General features: G+C 40.3%; 2 protein-coding genes across 6 annotated transcripts in view; one reads left to right on the forward strand and one right to left on the reverse strand.

Moving 5' to 3' along the window:
* The window catches only part of CTPS2 (CTP synthase 2), a 110,027-nt gene that overhangs the window by 47,926 nt on the left and 40,097 nt on the right, over positions 1–22,004 (reverse strand). The gene's annotated exons all lie outside the window — the stretch shown is intronic.
* On the forward strand, positions 1,237–5,391 carry S100G (S100 calcium binding protein G). Its single transcript, XM_043458482.1, has 3 exons — positions 1,237–1,343; positions 1,825–1,968; positions 5,131–5,391. The coding sequence occupies exons 2-3, from the start codon at positions 1,834–1,836 to the stop codon at positions 5,233–5,235; spliced, it is 240 nt and encodes a 79-aa protein (XP_043314417.1). The 5' UTR covers positions 1,237–1,343; positions 1,825–1,833; the 3' UTR covers positions 5,236–5,391.

The raw sequence follows: 22,004 nt of genomic DNA on the forward strand, positions 1-22,004 counted from the left end.
GTTCCTGGGAAATGTCCTAATTCTTTCACAAAACTCTTTCCAAGAGAAATAAAATTAAGTTACCAATTTTAAATCCTGGCAGTTCCAAAAGTTTTAAGTAATTCCAATTGAATAAAAGTAAGTCAACTGTTTTCACAAGTTTTTAGAATGATTAACAAAATAGATTTGGCAAGGAAAAGCAATGAAGAAATAAAAAGCACATATGGGAACAATAAATAATGAAAAAGTTGAAAAAAAGACCATGCTACTCGGCAATATTGCTTTGCCAAATGAAACCACAAATTATTGTGTATCTTCCCCCCCCACCCACTTCTTAAACCTGCTTCTTGATGATACTTTACTCATTATTATTCAAAAATTTAAGCCGCTTCGGGTGACAGGGTCTAGGGAAGGGGCAGCAGGTGCCATGTCGGGGCCCTGAAGGAGGCAAGAAGCCCTTGAAGCAGCCCAAAAAGCAAGCCAAGGAGATGGGCGAGATAAGGCATTCAAGCAGAAACAGAAGGTGGAGTAGAAGAAACTAAAAATAAGAGCTAAAAGCTAAGGCATTGGGGAAAGGCCCTCTGGTCATAGGTAGAATTAAGAAATCTGGAAAAAAGTAAGCTGTCCCTTGCACCTGAGGCAATGATGACCCTTAGTTCCATTTCTGCGTAAACATGTGAATTCCTTGCCATAACATCTGTTGCAATCTATAACTAGAATGAAGTATTGTCTTGGAAACTATTATACATTTAAGAATAAACTTTGTAAAAAATAAATAAATAATAAATAATTTAAGCACCTAATATGCACAAAGGGACTTTAAAGGCTATGTAGAAATTTTTCAAACTATTTAGTATTTGATCTTTTATTTCAGCATTTTTTATGTGCAGAAAATTATTTTTTTCAAAAATAAATAGGAAAATATATTATAGGAATAATTATTTTGAAAATTGTTTTTTTCAAAAATAAATAGGAAAATAAATAAATAGGAAACTAAATTTTAAAAAAAACAACCCTCCATATTTGAGCTTTCTGAAATATGAACAGTGAGAAAATATCCTAATTCCACTTTGGAGAGAAAATATAATATAAGGAGTAAAGAATGCAAGCATACTCTTGGGACTCTGAACCATTAAGTAACTATCAAGGTGGCCCTTTATTGGATCTTGCCCTTAATTATGAAGTTCATGCAGTCTTAAGACTGGGTTTCAAAAACCATTAATAATTACCCTTAAATGGTAAACAAAAGGAAAATTTCACAATCAGGGTGGTGTGCCTGTTAAGACTATAAAAGTCACAAGACCCGGCTCAGCTCCTCACACTTCCATTTGGTTCTCCTAGCTGCCTGACTGCTGAACGGCCAGGTAAGAGTGCTTCTAGTACTACCTGTAGCTCCTTCTGCTTCCTTTCAGAATGGTGTGAAAGATCATGGTCTAGAGAAAAAGAGGATTTGTGCCATCTAAAGATATTACCAGTAACTTAAGAGGCTAGAAGCTGTGGTCAGGTTTCTTCAAGAACACAGCCTACGGTGTGCTGATCAGGTACAAGTGAAGAATGTCATAATTACTAGTAAAAGTATTTGACTTAAAAGCCTATCTTCTAAAAGATGTACTCTAAGAACAGACATTTCACATACTATCTAAGATGATTATTTTAAAAACACATTAGCAATCACTGGTACATTGCTATTTCCACAGCTCCCACCCTCCTCCTCCTTTTTATCTCCTCTCCTCCCCTTTTGTTTATTCTCTCTCACCTTGCCCAAAAGCCCGCAACTCCTGCTGGCTATCATCAGTATAACATACTCCGGCTTTCTGGTAAGTTCATTGTTTTCCCAATTTACAGGACACCAAAATGAGTGCCAAAAAGTCTCCGGAAGAACTGAAGAGCATTTTCGAAAAATATGCAGCCAAAGAAGGTGATCCAAACCAACTGTCCAAGGAGGAGCTGAAGCTATTGATTCAGACGGAATTCCCCAGTTTACTGAAGGTGAGTGCAGCATCACAGTGTCCGCTGACAGGGCAGGGATGGTGGGAAGGGCGGGGAGAAGAGAGGACTCAGGGAGAGGCTAAGGTCCTCGATGCCACTGATCAGAGCTCCATGTGGAGCAGAGCAGCCAGCAGCCAAGGTGTGGGCATCACCTGAGAGAGGACACTTGAATGCGTGCCTTCCTCCTCTGGGGCAGGCTACATTTCAGATGGCAAGCTCCTAGAAAGAACGGGCTTGGTCGTCTATTGCCCCCAGCCCTGACACACAATTCCCGAGGTGCCCAGTCATAGTAAACAAAAGCCACGATTGTACTTTTACCAAGATAGGTTTGGAAGACCCCCAGGTTGCCAAGCAAACATACTAAGTCCTTCAGTCTGGGTTCGGCACCTCTGTGTCAGGCTTTAGGAAAACAAAGAGACCTGTACAATTATAGAAGCTGGACTTGGATGTGCTTCTCTATTATAGGTAGGATCTCTCAACTAGACCAACACTTACTTGGCAATCTGTTAAGGAAATCGGCTTCATGCTGATAAATTGCCCTCCTGCGACACCCATTTCTATTTCAAAAGCATTTACATTTGTGTTAATTTATGTTACGCACCTAAGTTTGTGGTAATGAGCAACAATACATTTCTAAACTTTCAGGAAAGGATTACATTTCCCCAGCCATAAAGTTTCTCATCAAAACCATCCCAGAGTTGTCAAAATCAAAATGCATCTACAGGCAATAAGAAACAGGGAAAAACTGATTCTCTTTGCTCCTATACCCTTTCTTTCCCTTGGAACTAAAACTCATCTTCAAAATGGAAGCAACTGTGCAACTAACTGTTACATTTGACTTGGTCCCTATTTAGCTCTAACTTCAGAATCTGGTTCTCGTATTTTAACCAGAAATGTCCCTTTTGCCAATATGACATGTGAGGTTTCTAGTTTTAGTTGTTGAGGTTTCTGTTTTTAGTACTAAAAAGCGAAGTAGCTGAATTTGATGACCTTATAATCAATTTTCTTACAGTTAAAATGTGAAATAACTTTTTAAAAGTTAAAGGCACTAGCAGAAAAAGAGACTTTCTAATTAAAAACCAACGTTTCTGAGAAAGATTTAACTCTTCAAAAAACTCTTAAATTTTTCCAAAAGGAAGAAAAAGAATAATAGGAATAATTTTTAAAAATAAGAAAAAGAAGAAAAATAATAATCTGACAGGAAAGCCTAGGCAATCTAGTCAAGTTGTTTTTAAAGGTAAGATTGGTGAACTTTTCTGTATTTTTCTATATTTTATGTATTTCCTATAAAAAGCACATATGACTTTTCTAATTTGGATAAAGGCAGAAAGACTAGTGGTAAGTTGTGAAAAATCTACATATGAAGTCATGTACTGACTGTATTTCCATACAGACTTTTTGTAAAACAGATGTTGAATAGCTAACTTACAAGTTCGGTCTTGTGAGCATAGCTAAGTGTCAAATGTCTTTGTAGGAATCTTAGGGGTTAAAACATCCCTTGATGTAGAGATTTGCTGCACAACAATGCGAATATACTTAACATTACTGAACTGTACACTTAAAAATAGTTAAGATGGGGAATGTCATCTTATGTGTTTTCTACCAGAATTCAAAAAAAAGTTTTGAAGCTGACTTACAAACTAAACTGCTATTTCAATAGGTTTCCTGGATGCCATTTTGCCAAAGAGACTCCTTACCTTAAATTCAGAGTTGTAATGGCTTTACGATTTGAGTTTTATGGTAGTGAAGGGGTTCAGAACAAGTCTCCCTGAAATATATCACTTAAGCATGGAGATTATTTTGAACTAACAGGAATCAAAACCCAGAAGATTCAAGGAAAGCTCTTTACCTCCCACTCAACTGCCTAAATTTACATTGGAAAAGGAAGCCTGTCCCAGGAAGAGAGTTCTTGCTATAGATTCCTTTTTTCCTTAGAAACGTATCTGTATAACAGGCTAGACTTTTGTTTTCCAAACATCTCTGCCTTCCTATGAATGGCCTTCCTTCCCTTTGTATCCTTAGCTCAGGAAGTTATATAAGCCTCAGTTACCTGGCTGCCCTTTGGGTCTCAAATTTTTATGGGGTACCCCATACATATGTAATTAAACTTGTTTTTCTCCTGTTAATCTGTCTGTGTCTATTTAATTAATAGACCAGCCAAAGAGCCCAGAAGGAAAGGAGGGAAATTTTTCCATCCCTACAGCAGGGACAAAATTAAGTCTGCTTAAGTCACTACAGCAATACCAGTAGTCAAAAGGGAGTCGGGCTGAAAATGATCTGATGTTCTGATAACAAGCAGTGGTTCTCTGAGTAGTTGGTTCTCAGCATCAGCACTGCCCAGGAACTTGTTGGAAATACAGATTCTCAGATCTGACTCCAAGCCTAGTGAACTGGAAGCTCTGGGAGTAAGACCACCAATCAACTTGGGTTTATTACAGTCAGCAAGCCTACCTACCTGGTGTAAGAACCACTGAGCCAAAGTCACCTTGTGTAGAAGTGGGCTGCAACACACGATTTGGGGAGAAAAATGGGATGCTTGCTAATCAAGAGGTTGAGCTCTAGAGTCAGTGTTTGAACCCCAATCCCCTTCCTAACAGCTGGGAGCCCTGGGCAAGTCAGTAGCCGTCTCAAAGCCTGTTTCCTCATCTGTAAAGTGGATCTCCCCCACAAGGCAGCTGGGAGAATTACACAGCTAAGGAAAAGCTTTGTCACAGAGCTGGCCCACAGCAAGCCCCTGGTCATATGCTGGCTCAGCCCTGGAGCTGGATGCCAAACCAGCTCCCAGGGAAACCTTAGAGCAGGGCCCCTCGGCAGTCAAGTGAAGCCCTGGGACTTCTCAAAAGAATGATTTAGATTACAAAGGAAACCAAATATTTTAAAATATACATTATTAATTTCAAAATAATAAATGTGATATAGTTGGTGGTTGTTTCTAATAGGGAGGTGGGTAGCCAGCTCTGTGACATGAAGCAATGTTACAACTAAAGTTGTTTTTTTTTTTCATCTCTCACAGTCAGTAACATGTGACTAACATGTAACAGTAACTGTAACATGTGACAGTTGCCTTCTTGGAACATCCATGCAGTGTCTCTAATTTAATGTGCAGTAGTAACTGATTTGTTTCTCCCCCTTTTCTATTCCCTCCTTTTTGTCTAAAACCAGGGTCCAAGCACCCTCGATGAGCTTTTTGAAGAACTAGACAAGAATGGAGATGGAGAAGTTAGTTTCGAAGAATTCCAGGTGTTGGTGAAAAAGATATCCCAGTGAAGGAAAGAATAAAATATCATTCTCAGTACCAGAAGAAGAATGCCTGTGATGTGGTCCTACTCTGTACAAAATCACCAATGTCGTCACTTAATTCTTTACAATTGTAATGATCCAACACTAAGGTCTAATTACTAAATAAAGAAATCCTCAAACATGTCTCACCTTGTCAAGTACTGACTCCTGTAGCTTACTAGATTTGAAAGTAACCTTAACCCACGCTGGAGACAAGTGCTCAGGCCTGGTGCACTGGGAAGACCCAGAGGAATCGGGTGGAGAGGGAGGTGGGAGGGGGGATCGGGATGGGGAATACGTGTAAATCAATGGCTGATTCATGTCAATGTATGACAAAAACCACTACAATACTGTAAAGTAATTAGCCTCCAACTAATAAAAATAAATGGAAAAAAATTTAAAAAAAAAAGAAAGTAACCTTAATTTGATGCATCTAATTTACAGATTTATAAAGAAAAAAAAAAAAGAGGCCCAGAATAGTTCCATGATCTTGACCAAGACCACAAAAATGGTGGCAGAGACTTGGAAAGAATTCTGATGAGTCAAACCAACTCCCTCCCTCCACTTGTCACCAGAACAACCCTCTCCTGCTCTCCCTCTGCAGCCACGCAGGGTATCACATCATTCCCAGCATCAACTCACATTTCACTCTAGTCAATGGCTAGTAAGAAACAGACTTCACAGAACAGGCACTTGTCTTTAAAGTCATCTCCTAGCACCATCTGTGCCTTTGCAATCACTGATCCTTTGAGGGAGCAGAAGGAACATAGGTCCAGAGAGTCAGTTTTACTCCATGACCGAACAGGTGGCCTTGGTTCTGGTATGTGATGCGAAAAATAAAAAGGACAGGAAGGCAGGGCCCTCTAGATCTGGCATCCTGTGCTGCTGGGATTCTGGGTATCTGAGAAGCAGCTAGCCCTCAAGTTCCACAAGCTGAGTCCAGTTCAGGGGAGGGAGGGAGAGAGTGGGGAACGTGGGAGGAGACTAACTTTCTTCTGCCCCTCACCTGACAGTTAAAATGACAAAGTCATATGAGTACAAGCTGGCCATGATAGCCCACGACAGTGGTGCCATGGAAGCCAGGTTTTTATCCTGACCCCCACTCTCCTCTCCTCAGAAACACCAGCAAATCATCAGTGTTGCACACATTTTCTTTGATCAGCATCTTGATATTTCTGTTCATTATCACCCTCCTAATGAGCCTCATTAAACATTTTTTTCCAATGAACGTGAGCTAAAAAAAATTCTCTGAAAAGACACACACACAAAATAACTAGCATCAGTGTTTACATGTAAGTTAGTTAGTGTTTACATGTTTAGTCCCCCTAAAACTGAATTTCCCTACTGAGTTTATGATTAACCTATTAAAATCTTTTTTTTCCCGGGGAGTCCCTGGCAGTCGAACACTCTGCACTTCCACTGCATAGGGTGAAGGTTCAATCCCTGATTGAGGAACTAAGATCCCACATGCTGAGCAGTGTGGCCAAAAAATTTAAATATAAATAAATAAGTAAAGATAAAGCAGACATAAATCTTAACAGCGGTAGAACATTTTTAAAAAATCTTTTTTCCCTTTCTCATCCCTTCTGACCTCAATCCTGTGCTGCTACTGCTGCTGCTGCTAAGTCGCTTCAGTCGTGTCTGACTCTGTGCGACCCCATAGACGGCAGCCCACCAAGTTCCCCCGTCCCTGGGAGTCTCCAGGAAAGAACACTGGAGTGGGTTGCCATTTCCTTCTCCAATGCATGAAAGTGAAAAGTGAAAGTGAAGTCGCTCAGTCGTGTCCAACTCTTAGCGACCCCAAGGACTGCAGCCTACCAGGCTCCTCCATCCATGGGATTTTCCAGGCAAGAGTACCAGAGTGGGGTGCCTTTGCCTTCTTCCAATCCTGTGCTATCTGAACACTAATCAACCAGAGTCAGAGGACTACAAGTGCTCCTGTGGATAACATCCTTAAAGCACTCAGGTTGTTTCTCCAGGGCAAGATGAGCTAACAGATCATCCCCTCCCCAGGATCAGCTGGCCAAAGACTCAGAAACCTTAGACATCCTGACTTCTGAAACTGCGATTAACAAATGTCACAAGACAATGATTAACTCCAGTATTTTTTTTTTTTTTTTGGCCACACCAAACAGCATGTGGGATCTTAGTTCTCAACCAGGGATTGAACCCAAACCCCGTGGAGTGAAAGCGCAGAGTCCTAAGTACTGGAGCACTAGGGAAGGTCCTAACCCCAGCCTCTTTGTTCTTGCCTTTTAAAAGGAAGACCAGGTTGGAGAGGATCTGAGGTTTCTCTCCCACTCCCTTTCCTGGCGCCTGCAATAAACCCTTGCTCTTTAGAAACCTGTATGCAGGTCAGGAAGCAAAAGTTAGAACTGGACATGGAACAACAGACTGGTTCCAAATAGGAAAAGGAGTATGTCAAGGCTGTATATTGTCACCCTGCTTATTTAACTTATATGCAGAGTACCTCATGAGAAACACTGGGCTGGAGGAAGCACAAGCTGGAATCAAGATTGCCAGGAGAAATATCAATAACCTCAGATACGCAGATGACACCATCCTTATGGCAGAAAGTGAAGAAGAAGAGCCTCTTGATGAAAGTGAAAGAAGAGAGTGAAAAAGTTGCTTAAAGCTCAACATTCAGAAAACTAAGATCATGGCATCCGGTCCCATTACTTCATGGCAAATAGATGGGAAAACAGTGGAAACAGTGGCTGACTTTATTTTTTTGGGCTCCAAAATCACTGCAGATGGTGATTGCAGCCATGAAATTAAAAGGTGCTTACTCCTTGGAAGGAAAGTTATGACCAACCTAGACAGCTTATTTAAAAGCAGAGACATTACTTTGCCAACAAAGGTCCATCTAGTCAAGGCTATGGTTTTGCCAGTGGTCATGTATGGATGTGAGAGTTGGACTATAAAGAAAGCTGAGTGCTGAAGAATTGATGCTTTTGAACTGTGATGTTGGAGAAGACTCTTGAGAGTCCCTTGGACTGCAAGGAGATCCAACCAGTCCATCCTAAAGGAGATCAGTCCTGGGTGTTCACTGGAAGGACTGATGTTGAAGCTGAAACTCCAATACTTTGGCCACCTGATGCGAAGAGCTGACTCATTTGAAAAGACCCTGATGCTGGGAAAGATTGAGGGCAGGAGGAGAAGGGGACAAGAGGATGAGATGGTTGGATGGCATCATCAACTCAATGGACATTGGTTTGGGTGGACTCCAGGAGTTGGTGATGGACAGGGAGGCCCGGTGTGCTGCGGTTCATGGGGTCACAAAGAGTCAGACACGACTGAGTGACTGAACTGAACTGAACTCACAGCAAATACTTACTGTCAGAGTTTGGCTTTCTGTGCAGAGAGCACACAAGCCCTTGCTTGGTTTAAAGGAAAGGACTGGGCAGATGAGGGACAGAGGTGTGAGAACCACTTCTGACTTCATATTTTATTTTACATTTTTGATTTTTCAATCCTGTGGATGTGTGTCCCGTCAAAAAGAACATGTGCTCAGACACTCAGTCGTGTCCAACTCAGGGATCAAACCCACATGCGACTTTTTGTGACCCCATGGACTATAGCATGCCAGGCTCCTCTGTCCATGGGATTCTCCAGGCAAGAATACCAGAGTGGGTTGCCATTTCCTTTTCCAGGGGATCTTCCTGACCCAGGAATCAAACCCATGTCTCTTACGTATCCTGCATTGGCAGGGGGATTCTTTACCACTAGCGCCACCTGGGAAGCCCATCAAAAAGAATAAAAGAAAACTGTTAATAAAAAGACAACTTTTGTAAAATACCATATTGCTGCTTTTCATAATGAGCTTCTCTGCATCCTTTTTATTTGGAATAGTTAGAACATACAACTATCTAAATTCTGGGAAATGCATCAGAAGCTATTTCAAAACTCAGAAATTTAACCAGAGAAAAAGAAAAACAAGTTATAACCCTTCCATCAAGAAACAAAGGTTTTTATACACCATGAGGGAATGTTTAAACACAATCTGTATCATTCTAATTCAACACAAGAGCATTCTCATAGCATCAAAAACCTTAAACAGTTCTAATGACTCATTATAGTCCACTGTAGGGATACCACTTAATGGTCTCAACTATTTCCCCACTGTGGGGCATTAGGATTAATGTCATTTTTGATTCTTCTAACTAATGTTATAGTGAATACCTGTTCACTTCTTTGTCAATATATCAGATTTTCTTAGTAGAATTTCTGAGAAGTAAATGTCTGAGTCAGACGGAATGAATATCTTTATAGTTTGTGAGACCATCTAGTTAATTCCCCAAAAGTTATATTGATTCATATTTCCACAAACAGGTGGGAGAGCACCAGCTTCACTCCCCAGACAGCATTTGTCAGCTTCATTTTACCTACTTCATTAGTTACAACAATGTACATCTTTTATTCATTTATGGTTTTTATAGGAATCTCCCAACTACAGATGGTACCCAAATTACCATGGTTCAGCTTTCCATTTTTCAACTCTAAAATGGCACAAAAGCAATGTGCATTCAGTAGAAACTGTACTTCAATTTTTGAATTTTGATCTCTTCCTGGGCTTACAATATGCAGTATGATCCTCTCGTGATGCTGAGTGGCAGCAGTGACAGCTCCCAGTCAGCCATACCATCAAGAGGGGAAACAACTGACACACTGACAACCATTCTGCAACCAGACAACCATTCTGTTTTTCACTTTCAGTACAGTATTAAAAACATTGTGAAACCAAGCAGGACTCTGAAAGGGCCTCCTGGGTACAAGCCCCCCTGAGTCCCCTGTTTGTTTGTATAAAAAGCTTTCATCTCCTAGGCCTTCCTCAGATTTCAAAGAGAAGATCCAGTTAATGATTAAAGAAGTGGAAAATGCAGAAACAGAAAGCAGTCAAGCAAGGAAAGTAATAATAGCTTAAACAATAGTCACAGGACTCCTAGTTCCCCCTGAAGGGTACAGATAACAATCTGATCCATATCTTTGAGTTGTTCTGCAGAAACTAAGTGGAGGATGGTGAGTACATGCTGACCACAAAAGCACGTAGACCTCAGACTGGTTGGAACCAGAAGACTGATGACTGAGATTCCCGAAACACCATCCTGTTACTTTACCACCAACCAATCAGAAGACTGTCCACGAGCTGATTAGGCACCCTACAACCCTCACCCATAATGTTGGCTTTAAAAACCCTTGCCTAAAAGTCACCAGGGAGTTTGGGTCTTTTGAGCACAAGCTGCCCATTCTCCTTGCTTGGAGGCCTGCAAATAAAAGCTGTCCCCATCCTTCACCACAACCTGGCGTCAGTAGACTGGCTGTGCTGTGCATCAGGCAGGTGGACCCAAGTTTGGTTCAGTAACAATTTAATGCGATTTTCAACACTTTATTATGAGATAGGCTTTGTGTGAGATGGTTTTTCCAACTGTAAGCTAATGTAAGTGTTCTGGACACATTTAAGGCTAAACTATGATGTTCAATAGGTTAGGTGTATTAAAAGCATTTTCAGCTTCCAATACTCAGGGCATAACCCCAGCATAAGTCAAGGAAGATCTTTATTTCCCCACTGAGTTTATGGTTGAGTACTGTTTTGTAAAAGATATTCAAGTTTGTTATGAGACAGTGACTACTAGGGTGTAGATACTATACATTGCCTATTGAGTGTCTGTGGTGATATGGGGGTTCTCTCTTTTGTTTGATCAATATGATGCATTAATCAATTTAATTCCCAGGATAAACACACTATCCAGTCATGACTGATTATCCCTTAAATGCTGTTAAATTAGACACTTTGACATTTTATTTAAGGTTTTTACATCTTTATTAATAACCAACATTAGTCTATAGCTTGGAGTTTTATTTTTTGTTGCATATGCTTTGTTGAGTTCTAATATTTAGGTCATGCTACCTTCCCATTTTTGTCTATGTTTTCAATCTCAATCAGCCCCTCACACAGTAAATACACACTATGTCTTTCAACTCCAACATACGTAAAGCACCTACTGCAGGCAAAGCATTATACAAGATGCCCTAAGATATACAAATTTCCAGACCTCTGAGATCCTAAGTCAATGGTTCTGGAATTATGCCAGGGAAAGGCTTAATCTAAGAAGTAGTATTTCAACTGGGATTTGTACGAGCAATGTTAAAGAGAACTTGCAGGGAAGTTGAAAAAGAGAGAAAACACATCATGTTGTTAAGAAGGAAGCCATTTTCGTCTGCCCTTCTAAGATCTTCTGGCTGGTCTAAGAGTTACACTGACACAAGACAGATTAACAGGAGAAAATCAAGCAAAAGTTTAATAATGTGAATACATAGGAGAGATCCGGGAAAACTGAGTGACTCACCAAAATGTCCAAAACCCTCACCTTAAACACCAACTTCAACTACAGACAAGAGGATGTTGAAGGTGGGGAGAGTCAGTTATGGGAGGTGACCAAGAAAAGCACAGTCAACAAGGGTAAGATTGTGATGCAGATTTATGCCCTGCCTGGAGTCTTTTCTTCCCTCTCATCCCTGTTTTCCACACCAGTTGAATCTTCCTAAAGCACCCATTTCTATTGGAAAGGCTTCAGCAAGAGTTCAGTATTTGCAAGATATGTCACAGCTGATAGGCATTATTCTTACTCATTCCCTGTTGCCTTCAGGACTAATCTTGACACTAATACTCAAGGACCTCCACAAATTAGCACCAATCTCCTTTATTTCCTTCCACTTCCCTACAGGAGCAATGTGTTTTGCTCACACTATTTTATGGCCAGATCTTAGATATTCCAGCCTACATATGCCTCTCCTCCTTTCAGTGAAGTCTCCCAGCATTTGACAATCTTCCCTTCTTACTTTAACCCACAGTATTTCCCCCGCAAACCCTGAATTCTTAAGTATTCAAGGCCTACCTGTGCTGTGCAATACCGTGGCCACTAGATTAAGTGGCTATTGACATTTAAATCAATTAAAATTAAACAAAATTTAAAATTCAGTTCCTTGGCCACTCTAGCTAAATTTCAAATGCTCCATAGCCCGGTGTGGCTAGTGGCTGCCGTCAACGATGACACAGATCCAGCACACTCTCTCATGGCAGAAGTCCTGGTTGTCAGGGCTCGTAGCACTGAGGTTGTACTCACATTCTGTCCACACATTTGTTTCTACATTTCACAGGTTTATGTCTTATGTCTCCAGCTAAACTGCAAGCAGGGTTGTGGCAGCTGCTCATTTGTAATGCACTATATTTAGGATGGTACTTAAGTGGATGAGCTCCAAATGCACAGTGAGTTTTTTTTCTTCTTAATAATCTCTTTTCACTAGAATCCAGTTATTTCTACTGCAAATATATATATATATATATATCTTTCAAGTTGTTGAAATATCTATTCCCAAGGCATTTCCCATTGAGCTAAAGGTACAAAAGCTTTAAAATGCATTAGCTTTGAAGTACTCATTTAGTCATTTGGTTATTGTTAAAATTACAGACTACCCTTGTTGATTCACTAATGCGGGCTTACTCCCAAGAAGCCTTAGCCATTAGGCAGCAGCCATCAAGCCTGGAAGAATTTTCTTTCCCAGATCGAAAATAGTTACTAGAGCCAACCAACAGCCTGATATCAACTCTGAACCTACAGTCCCCACAGAGACAGGATTAAATGACTATTAGACTCCCAGACTGGTCCATAAAAAAACATTTAACTCATAGTATAGCTGTCTTCCTGACAGCTACTTTTATGGGGAAAAAACCTCTTTAGCCCAAACTAAGATCCAAATGACTTCTTTAGGATTGCTTTGTTAGCTGGGAGATGCTCATTATAATGTTTGAAATTAAAGCAGTCTTCAAAGTTATAAAAGTTGCCTGGAAGGTTACTCTAAGTGACTGTCTGGGTTTTTTAACCCTCCTAATTTGCTTTCCATATGAAATTGTTGAAAAATAAATGAAAGTAGAAAATAATTCAAACAGGGCTACAACTAAAGGTAGGAAAATGTTACGCGTCATTTATGCTTAATATATAACACACCTGAATCCATTTTTTTATTATATGTGTCTATCACAAATCCACTGTGTCGGATATAAAATTAATTTTGACTTTGAAAATCCTTGGATCAAAAAGGAGTAAAAGAAGTCAAATCAATGATAAAACTGAAATAATATCAAATGCCACAATCTCAAGTCTCCATTTGCATCTGCTTAAAATGATTCACATTTCTCACTTTTCCTCACCAAGACCACCATCCAAGTGTACATGTGTGAAAGGAAAATCAAAATGGAGTTAGTACTGCAAAGAGAACTCTCTAAAATGGAGCTAGGAGGCCATTAAGGAAGTATGACTTATGCACATGTCAGCTTGGATGGAATCTGACCTTTTGACCTGATGAAGTCATCAGAACTGATACTGAACAGGACCCTTTGGGGCTCCTTTCCTGTGTTCCCTTTCTTGATTACAGGAAGTAGGCTTCATTCAGTCTCCATGACCTTCCCTGAGTTCCAGTGAGCAGTTTCAAACAGATGCTAATTAGGGAAGGGAGGGGATGCAGGAAAAGGGATTCAGTTCATTTCAGTTCAGTCACTCAGTCGTGTCCAACTCTTTGCGACCCCATGAATCGCAGCACACCAGGCCTCCCTGTCCATCACCAACTCCCAGCGTCCACCCAAACCCATGTCCATTGAATCGGTGATGCCATCCAACCATCTCATCCTCTGTCGTCTCCTTCTCCTCCTGCCCTCGATCTGAGAAAGAGTCAAAAGAAACAATAGTGCAGCCTTGGGCAGGGTCCTGGTCCCCCCTCCAGGGATACACAGAACAATATATTTGAGCTGTTTTACAGATACTGAAACCCCCACCAAGTGGGAGAAGTTAACTGAGTGCTGCTCACAAGCACTAGACCCCAGACCTGATGGAACCAGAAGGCTGATGATGCCGACTTCCACTTACCTCACCACCAATCAGAAGACTGCCCACGAGCTGACCACGCCCTCTTTGAACCATTACTGTAAAACTCCTCACTACTCCCTCTAGATCAGAACATAGTTTTGAGGGCATCCGCCCACTGTGGCCCCTTTTGCATGGCAAAGCAATAAAGCTATTCTTTTCTACTTTGCCCAAAACTCTGTCTCTAAGATTTAATTCATTGTTGGGGTACAAAGGCTGGATTCAGCTTCAGAACATCTGCCAGAACTTATTGGACCCCTGCTCTAAAACAACTCATGATTCCTCAAGGGCAAATATTCTCTGACTCACATCAGAGGCCATCACAATTCTTACCAGGCAACTTTTAACATCTTGGTTTTTTGTCTTTATAAGCCCTGACTCTTTCTCTTCCTCATAACACATTTTTAGGGTTACCCAAATCTGTGTCTCCCAAATTGGAATTTTTTTTTGGCTACACCACACAACTTGTGGAATCTGAGTTCCCCAACAAAGGATGGAACCCAGGCCCCCAGCAGTGGAAGTGTGGAGTCCTAACCATTGGCAGGGAATTCCCCTGAACTGCAATTCTTAAGATTCCAAAGAAACTCTTATTTGAAATCTCCTGAATTTTCTTTTAGTTGACACAAGTCTGTGTTGATGTGTTTGAATGTGGATTCTGTTTCCAGATTCTCTTTCCATATCTAATGTAAATTCAAATGTTTAAAGTTACTATTTTTAATAAATAGAAAAGAAATGCTAAAAAGTATGCATATCCACATCCCTAAACATCAGATTGAGATCATTCTTCCTATATATATCTCAAAAGTCAAAAATATTCTAAATAAAAACTCTAAAATGCCACAAGCTATCTTCTACATGAACTGGAGAGATCTGAAGGCAAATTCAAAGTCAAGGGTGTCAGCAGCAGCCATGTGATTGAGACAGAGTCAGAATACAAATCAGCTACAGCTATTTTCCTGGTACACATCATCTAGAAGGCAGGTGAAGCTACTTGGAAGAAAAGCAATAACAAACCTAAATAGAGTATTAAAAAACAGAGACATTACTTTGCCTACAAAGGTCTGTTATAGTCAAAGATATGGTTTTTCCAGTAGTCATGTGCAGATGTGAGAGTTGGACCATAAAGAAGGCTGATTGCCGAAGAATTGATGACTTCAAACTGTGGTGCTGGAGAAGACTCTTGAGAGTTCCTTGGATAGCAAGGAGATCAAACCAGTCAATCCTAAAAGAAATCAACCCTGAATATTCATTGGAATGCCTGATGCTGAAGTTGAAGCTTCAATACCTTGGCCACCTTATGTGAAGAGCCAACTCACTGGAAAAAGACCCTGATGCTGGGAAAGATTGAAGACAGGAAGAGAAGGGGGTGACAGAGGATGAGATGGTTGGATGGCATCACCGACTCAATAGACATGAGTTTGAGCAAACTCCGGGAGATAGTGAAGGACAGGGAATCTTGGTGTGCTGCAGTCCATGGGGTCACAAAGAGTCGGACATGACTGAGCAACTCAACAACAACAAGTCAGACTTGCTATAGAACCTAAATATTCTGCAAAGTCCCAGAGCCTTCTATTTCACCATGTGGATTAAGCAGAGGAATGACACAATGAAACAAATTTTACTCATTCTCTCCTGGGACTTCCAGACTCAGAGTCCACCTTCATTCTTAGGAAACCATTTCTCATTTGATGTGTATAAGAGACACCTCTTCTTAGATATCCTGTATGCTAGTGTCTGCTGATTTAGTAAGCAACCACAAGACTAATCATGCACGCCAAAGGAGGGTCACAATGGCCCATGAGGGGGAGCAGAATTTGCCACTTCAAAATATGTCTCTTTGAAAAAAAAAAACAAACAAACAAAAAAAATGTCTCTTTGGCATAAAGATTATAGTGGGCTGATTCTTTTTAAGAAACAGCATACAGAAGAGATGCTCTAACAACCTAGTGGGAACTTCCCTGGCAGTCCAGTGATTAAGACTGCGCTTCCACTGCAGGGAACTAACATCCCACATCCCACATGCCCTGAAGCAAAAACCAAACCAAATAACATTAAAAATAAAAATAAAAACAGAGTTGAAGTTACCCTTTTGTCAGAGACATTTGCATTTATAAAGGAAACCTCCATTTGTAAGGGCTTTCCTTGTGGCTCAGCTGGTAAAGAGTCTGCCTGCAATGTGGGAGACCTGGATTCGATCCCTGGGTTGGGAAGATCCCCTGGAGAAGGGAAAGGCTACCCACTCCAGTATTCTGGCCTGGAGAATTTCATGGATTGTAGTCCCTGGGGTGGCAAAGAGTGGGACAGGACTGAGCGACTTTCACTCTCCATTTGTAAGGAAATGGCAACCCATTCCAGTATTCTTGCCTGGAAAATCCCATGGATGGAGGAGTCTGGTAGGCTACAGTCAGTCTGTGGGGTCGCAAAGAGTCGGACACAACTGAGCGACTTCACTTTCACTTTCACTCCCTCACTGTACCAGGAAGAGAAAGATAACTCTAAATCTCTAGAAACTGTTAACAATGGAGAAGGCATGGACTTAAATCTTCATGACAACCTTACCCTTGTTTACTGTGCTTTACCTTGAAAACCTCCCACAAATACCCCCACCCCCAACAATCTTCTTTACTCTTTAGCTGGAGATGGTATTTAAGATGGTGGCTTGGGGCATTCTGGGGAGTTACTCAGGGTTTCCTGACTATACTGGAGGTATCCATGTTATTAAACTTCTGCTTGTTTTTTTTTTTCCCTGTTAATCTGCCTTTTGTTACAGGACTCTCAACCAAGAACCTAGAAAGGTAGAGGGAAGATTACTTTTTCTCCCCCACACCCATGAAACAGATTTCAGCTGCAAACATATCCTAAAGGAGGCTCCTGGTTTCCAAATTATTTACTTTTTTAGTGAGAAGGGCCAGAATGGCTATTACCCTCTGTAAGTCACTGTTATTTGCTCAAGTTTAAGAGATTCCTGAGGCTTCCTGGTGTTTGCTGCCTGGTGATTCTATTACCTTAGCCTTTTTCTTTAATAAGGCTTCTCCCCATCCTCACAAATGCTGGCTCTTAAGGCTATTTTTCTCCAACAAACTGATTGTAGGCCATAAAGATGTTCAGTAGCAATTAGGTTTTATTGTTCTCATCTCACTTATGAGTATAGAAGCTATCAAAATGTAAAATGTACATTTCCTCCAACTTCTCAATTCCTCTTCTAAGAATTCATCCTATAGAAGTGTGCATGTGTGGCTACAAGGACATATGTACAGATACTAATTTGCAGCATGATTTAAAGCAGCAAATAATGGACACAACCTAAATATTAATCAATATGAGACTGTTTAAATAAAGAATGATGCATATATTAACAGCAAGGCAAGCATTTGGAAGATCTCTGTGCACTGAAGTGGAGTGATGAGTACAATGCAAGGGGAATGATGTCTTAGGCATGCCAGCATATGTATTTTTAAAGGAACATATATCCATATATGTGAGCAGGTAGGCGTTTGTATATACACACACACACAATCTTTAGCAGAATAACAAAAGAAATGGATGAAGGTAGTCACCTCTGGGTAAGGGAACTGAGGTGAGGTAAGGTCATGTAAAAGGCAGTTTTATACCTTTTCTTTAGGGCTTTACTTTTTTATCCTGTGTATAAATGTTTTAAAAATACACACACACAGTAAAGGATAGTCAAGGAATAAACCTTGCCAAAGCTGTCTAACAGTGGCACCTACTGGTAAAGTCAGTTCCTACCCCAAAGTATTCTCTAAGAGAAGAAATCCCAATGTTTGCCTGGCACAGCCATTTCAGCCATTAGTCAGGAAATATGTTTCTATTAAAGCCTTATAAGGAACTCTTCACTTGTATTAAGTCTTCTGAGCATAAGACTTAAAAGTACCATCTGGCTGGGAAGTTATGGTTCATTATAGTCTGAATTGCAAGCTATAAAAATGAGTGGAGAATAGCTCTATATCCTTCCACAGTGATCTCCACTCCAGCAGAGAATGTTGAGTGAAAAAAAGCAAGGCAGAAAAAATATGCAGAGTCTGCTGTCATTTATCTAAGAAAGGGAGGGGCTTACAAATATATGGGTTTACTTGTATTTTTTTTAAATGGAAAGATAACTCTTTAAAGAAAAAGAATTAATGGGTGCCATAAGGAAAGGAAGAGACTGTACTGAGGGGAGAGGAAAAGAACTAGATTTCTCTATCGTATGCTATCCCTTATATGCGAAATCTAAAAAGAAATGATACAAATGAACTTACTTACAAAACAGGAACAAACTCACAGACTTACAGAACAAACTTACGGTTATTGGGGGAGAAGTCAGGGAGAAAGGATAATTAGGGAGTTTGGGATGGACATGTTCACACTGCTATATTTAAAATGGATAACCAACAAGGACCTACTGCATAGCACATGGAACTCTGCTCAATGTCATATGGCAGCCTGGATGGGAGGGGAGTTTGGGGGAGAATGGATACATGTATATGTATGGCTGAGTCCCTTTGCTGTTCACCTGAAACTATCACACCACCATTAATCGGCTATACCCCATATAAAATAAAAAGTTACCAAAAAAATACTAGATTTTTCTAAATCAGTGCTTCTCAAAGGAGACTATTTTGCCTGTGTCCCCAGGGTATGTTCTACAATGTCTGGAGGTATTTTTAGTGTCACAGTTGGGGGTTGGGAGGAAAATACGACAGATATCTAGTGGGTAGAGGCCAGGGATGCTACTGAACATCCTACAATGAACAGGACAACTATCTGGCCCCAAATGTCAATAATATATCTAATAAGGAACTTGTATCTAGAATATATTAAAAAATACTTCCAACTTAATAAGATGACAAATAACGCAATTTACAGTAGGCAAAGGATCTGAATAGACCGTTCTCCAAACATGATATACAAGTGTCCAATAAGCATACGAAAAGATGTTTAACAACCTTAGACATCAAGGTAATGTGAATCAAAGCCACAGTGAACTACAACTTCACTCCCACTAGAATGGCTATACAACTGACACTTGAACAACACAGGGTTTAGGGGTACTGACCTCTCAAGTAGTCAAAAATTTGAATATAACTTTACAGTTGGCCCTCCATATCCACAGTTTCACACCCACAAATTCAACCTATTGTCAACAGTGTAGTACTGTAGTATATATTTATTGAAAAAAAAACAAACCACCAAAATTGAAAAAGACACGTGTATCCCATTGTTCATTGCAGCACTATTTACAATAGCTAGAACATGGAAGCAACCTAGATGTCCATCGACAGATGTATGGATAAAGAATTTGTGGTCTATATACACAACGGAATATTACACAGCCATAAAAAGGAACGCATTTGAGTCAGTTCTAATGAGGTGGATAAATCCACAGACTTCCCATAGCTCAAACAGTAAAGAATCTGCCTGCGATGCAGGAGACCAGGGTTCGATCCCTGGGTTGGGAAGTTCCTCTGGAGAAGGGAATGACAATCCAGTCCAGTATTCTTGCCTGGAGAATTCCATGGATAGAGTAGTCTGGTGAGCGACAGTCCGTGGGGTGGCAAACAGTCGGACACGACTGAGCAACTAACACACACACACATACACAATGAGGTGGATGAACTTAGAACCTATTATACAGAGTGAAGTGAGTCAGAAAGAGAAAGATAAATACCATATTCTAACACATATATATGGAACCCAGAAAAATGGTACTGAAGAATTTATTTACAGGGCAACAGTGGAGAAACAGAAATGGAGAACAGACTTATGGACATGGGGAGAGGGGAGGAGAGGGTGAGATGTATGGAGAGAGTAACGTGGAAACTTACATTACCATATGTAAAATAGATAGCCAACAGGAATTTGCTGTCTGGCTCAGGAAACTCAAACAGGGGCTCTGTATCAACCTAGAGGGGTGGGATGGGGAGGGAGAAAGGAGGGAGGTTCAAGAGGGAGGGGATATGTGTATACCTATGGCTGATTCATAGTGAGGTTTGACAGAAAACAGCAAAATTCTGTAAAGCAATTATCCTTCAATAAAAAATAAATTAATTAAAAGAAAAAAATCCATGTATATGTGAACCTGTGCAGCTCAAATGCATGTTGTTCAAGAGTCAACTGTAATCATTTCCCAAGGAAAGAATACATGTGGATCACCGTATGTTTGCAGTTAATATGTGCTGAGTAAATTAACATAGAAAGGGGGGAAGTTTCCTCAAGGGTTTCTAATGCAAACTAAAGTATAAGAACCACTGTTTTCTCTAGAAAAATAAACTGAAGTTAAAAAAAAAAAGTCAACTGTAACAAAAAAGATAACAACAAGTGTTGAGGATATGAAGAAATTGGAACCCTCATACACTGCTGGCAGGATGCTGCAACCACTTTAGAAAACAGTCTGACAGTTCCTCAAAAAATTAAACATACAGTCACTATATGACCCACAACTCCCCTCCTAAGTATAGACCCAAGTAAAATGAAAAAATATGTTCACACAGAAACTTGTAAACAAATGTTCACAGCAGCATTATTCACAGTAGCCAAAAGGTGGAAACAAATGTCCATCAAAGTATGAACGGATAAATAAAATGTAATCTAGCCATATAATTAAATATTATTTGGCAATAAAAAGAAGCAAAGTACTGATAGACACTACAACATAGACAGACCTTGACAACATTATGCTAAATGAAAAAAGCCAGTCACAAAAGGCCACATACAGTATGATTTCATTTGCGGTTGATCAACACAGGTCTGAGATGTACAGGTCCACTTAAACAAGCCTTTCTTTTCATAGTAAATACTACAGTACTACATGATCCATGGTTGGTTGAATCTGCAGATATGGAGGAACGCATATATGGAGAGGTGATTAGCAGTTATAGACAGATACTTGACTGCACAGAGAGTCACACCTAACCCCTGCATTATTCAAAGGTCAACTGTATATGAAATGGCCAGAATAGGCAAATACATAGAGACAGAAAACAGATGAATGGCTGCCCAGAGCTGGAAGCATAGGCGGCTTGGGGATGTCAGCAAAGGGTGTGGGATTTCTTTTTAGAGTAATCAAAATGGTCCAAAATTGACTGTGGTGATGATTATAGAAATCTGAATGTGCTGAGTCATTGCATTACATACTTTCAATGGCTACATTTTATGGTATGTGAATTATATCTCAATAAAACTGTTAATAAAAAACAAATCACAATGACGAGGTGTATAGAGGTGGTATAAGGCATAGAAGGCAGAGGTCAGGAAAGGCTTCCCAGGATGAACAGGAAGTCATCAGTAATCAGATTGGGTTTACTTTTTTTTTTTTGGGGGGTTTACTTTTGTAATTAAATTCTTCACTGGTTTTGAGATTCCAGGGGTAGGGAGGCGGCAGGACAGGAGAGATCTCAGGTGTAGGGAATGTCATTCAGACTGTCCAACTCTAAAACTCCAAGTATGGAGGGACAGGGATGCCGTGGGATGAGTTAGCAGGGTGGCAGGTGACAGAACACAGCAGCCTTCGCTCCTGGCCAAATCCTTGGACTATTTTATGGGAAAAGGAACTGATAAGCTGAGGAGCAGCAAAAGAACAGACAAGGATGGGTCTAGAGACAGGACAGCCTGTGTGTTTACATCAGCTCTGATAAACTGTTGTCAAAGTCAACTCAACCTTTTCCTGAATGTTCAGCTTGAAAACTACTGCAGAGAAACCAGTCTAGGACCGTTTCTTCCTGCAAGACACAGCTGACAAAATGGACGATGGAGAATAAAGTGGTTTGATATAAACTAATAACAATAGAGTAATAAGAATAAGCAAAATCATATATAATTAAAATGTCCTGATGTCATAAT

The sequence above is a fragment of the Cervus canadensis genome, chromosome X, assembly GCF_019320065.1.
Source record: "Cervus canadensis isolate Bull #8, Minnesota chromosome X, ASM1932006v1, whole genome shotgun sequence".
NCBI classification, from domain to species: Eukaryota; Metazoa; Chordata; class Mammalia; order Artiodactyla; family Cervidae; genus Cervus; species Cervus canadensis.

Coding starts and splice junctions, on each gene's coding strand:
- S100G (XM_043458482.1), top strand. CDS start 1,834: ATGAGTGCCAAAAAGTCTCCGGAAGAACTGAAGAGCATTTTCGAAAAA. Junction 1,969..5,130: donor AATTCCCCAGTTTACTGAAG/GTGAGTGCAGCA, acceptor GTCTAAAACCAG/GGTCCAAGCACCCTCGATGA.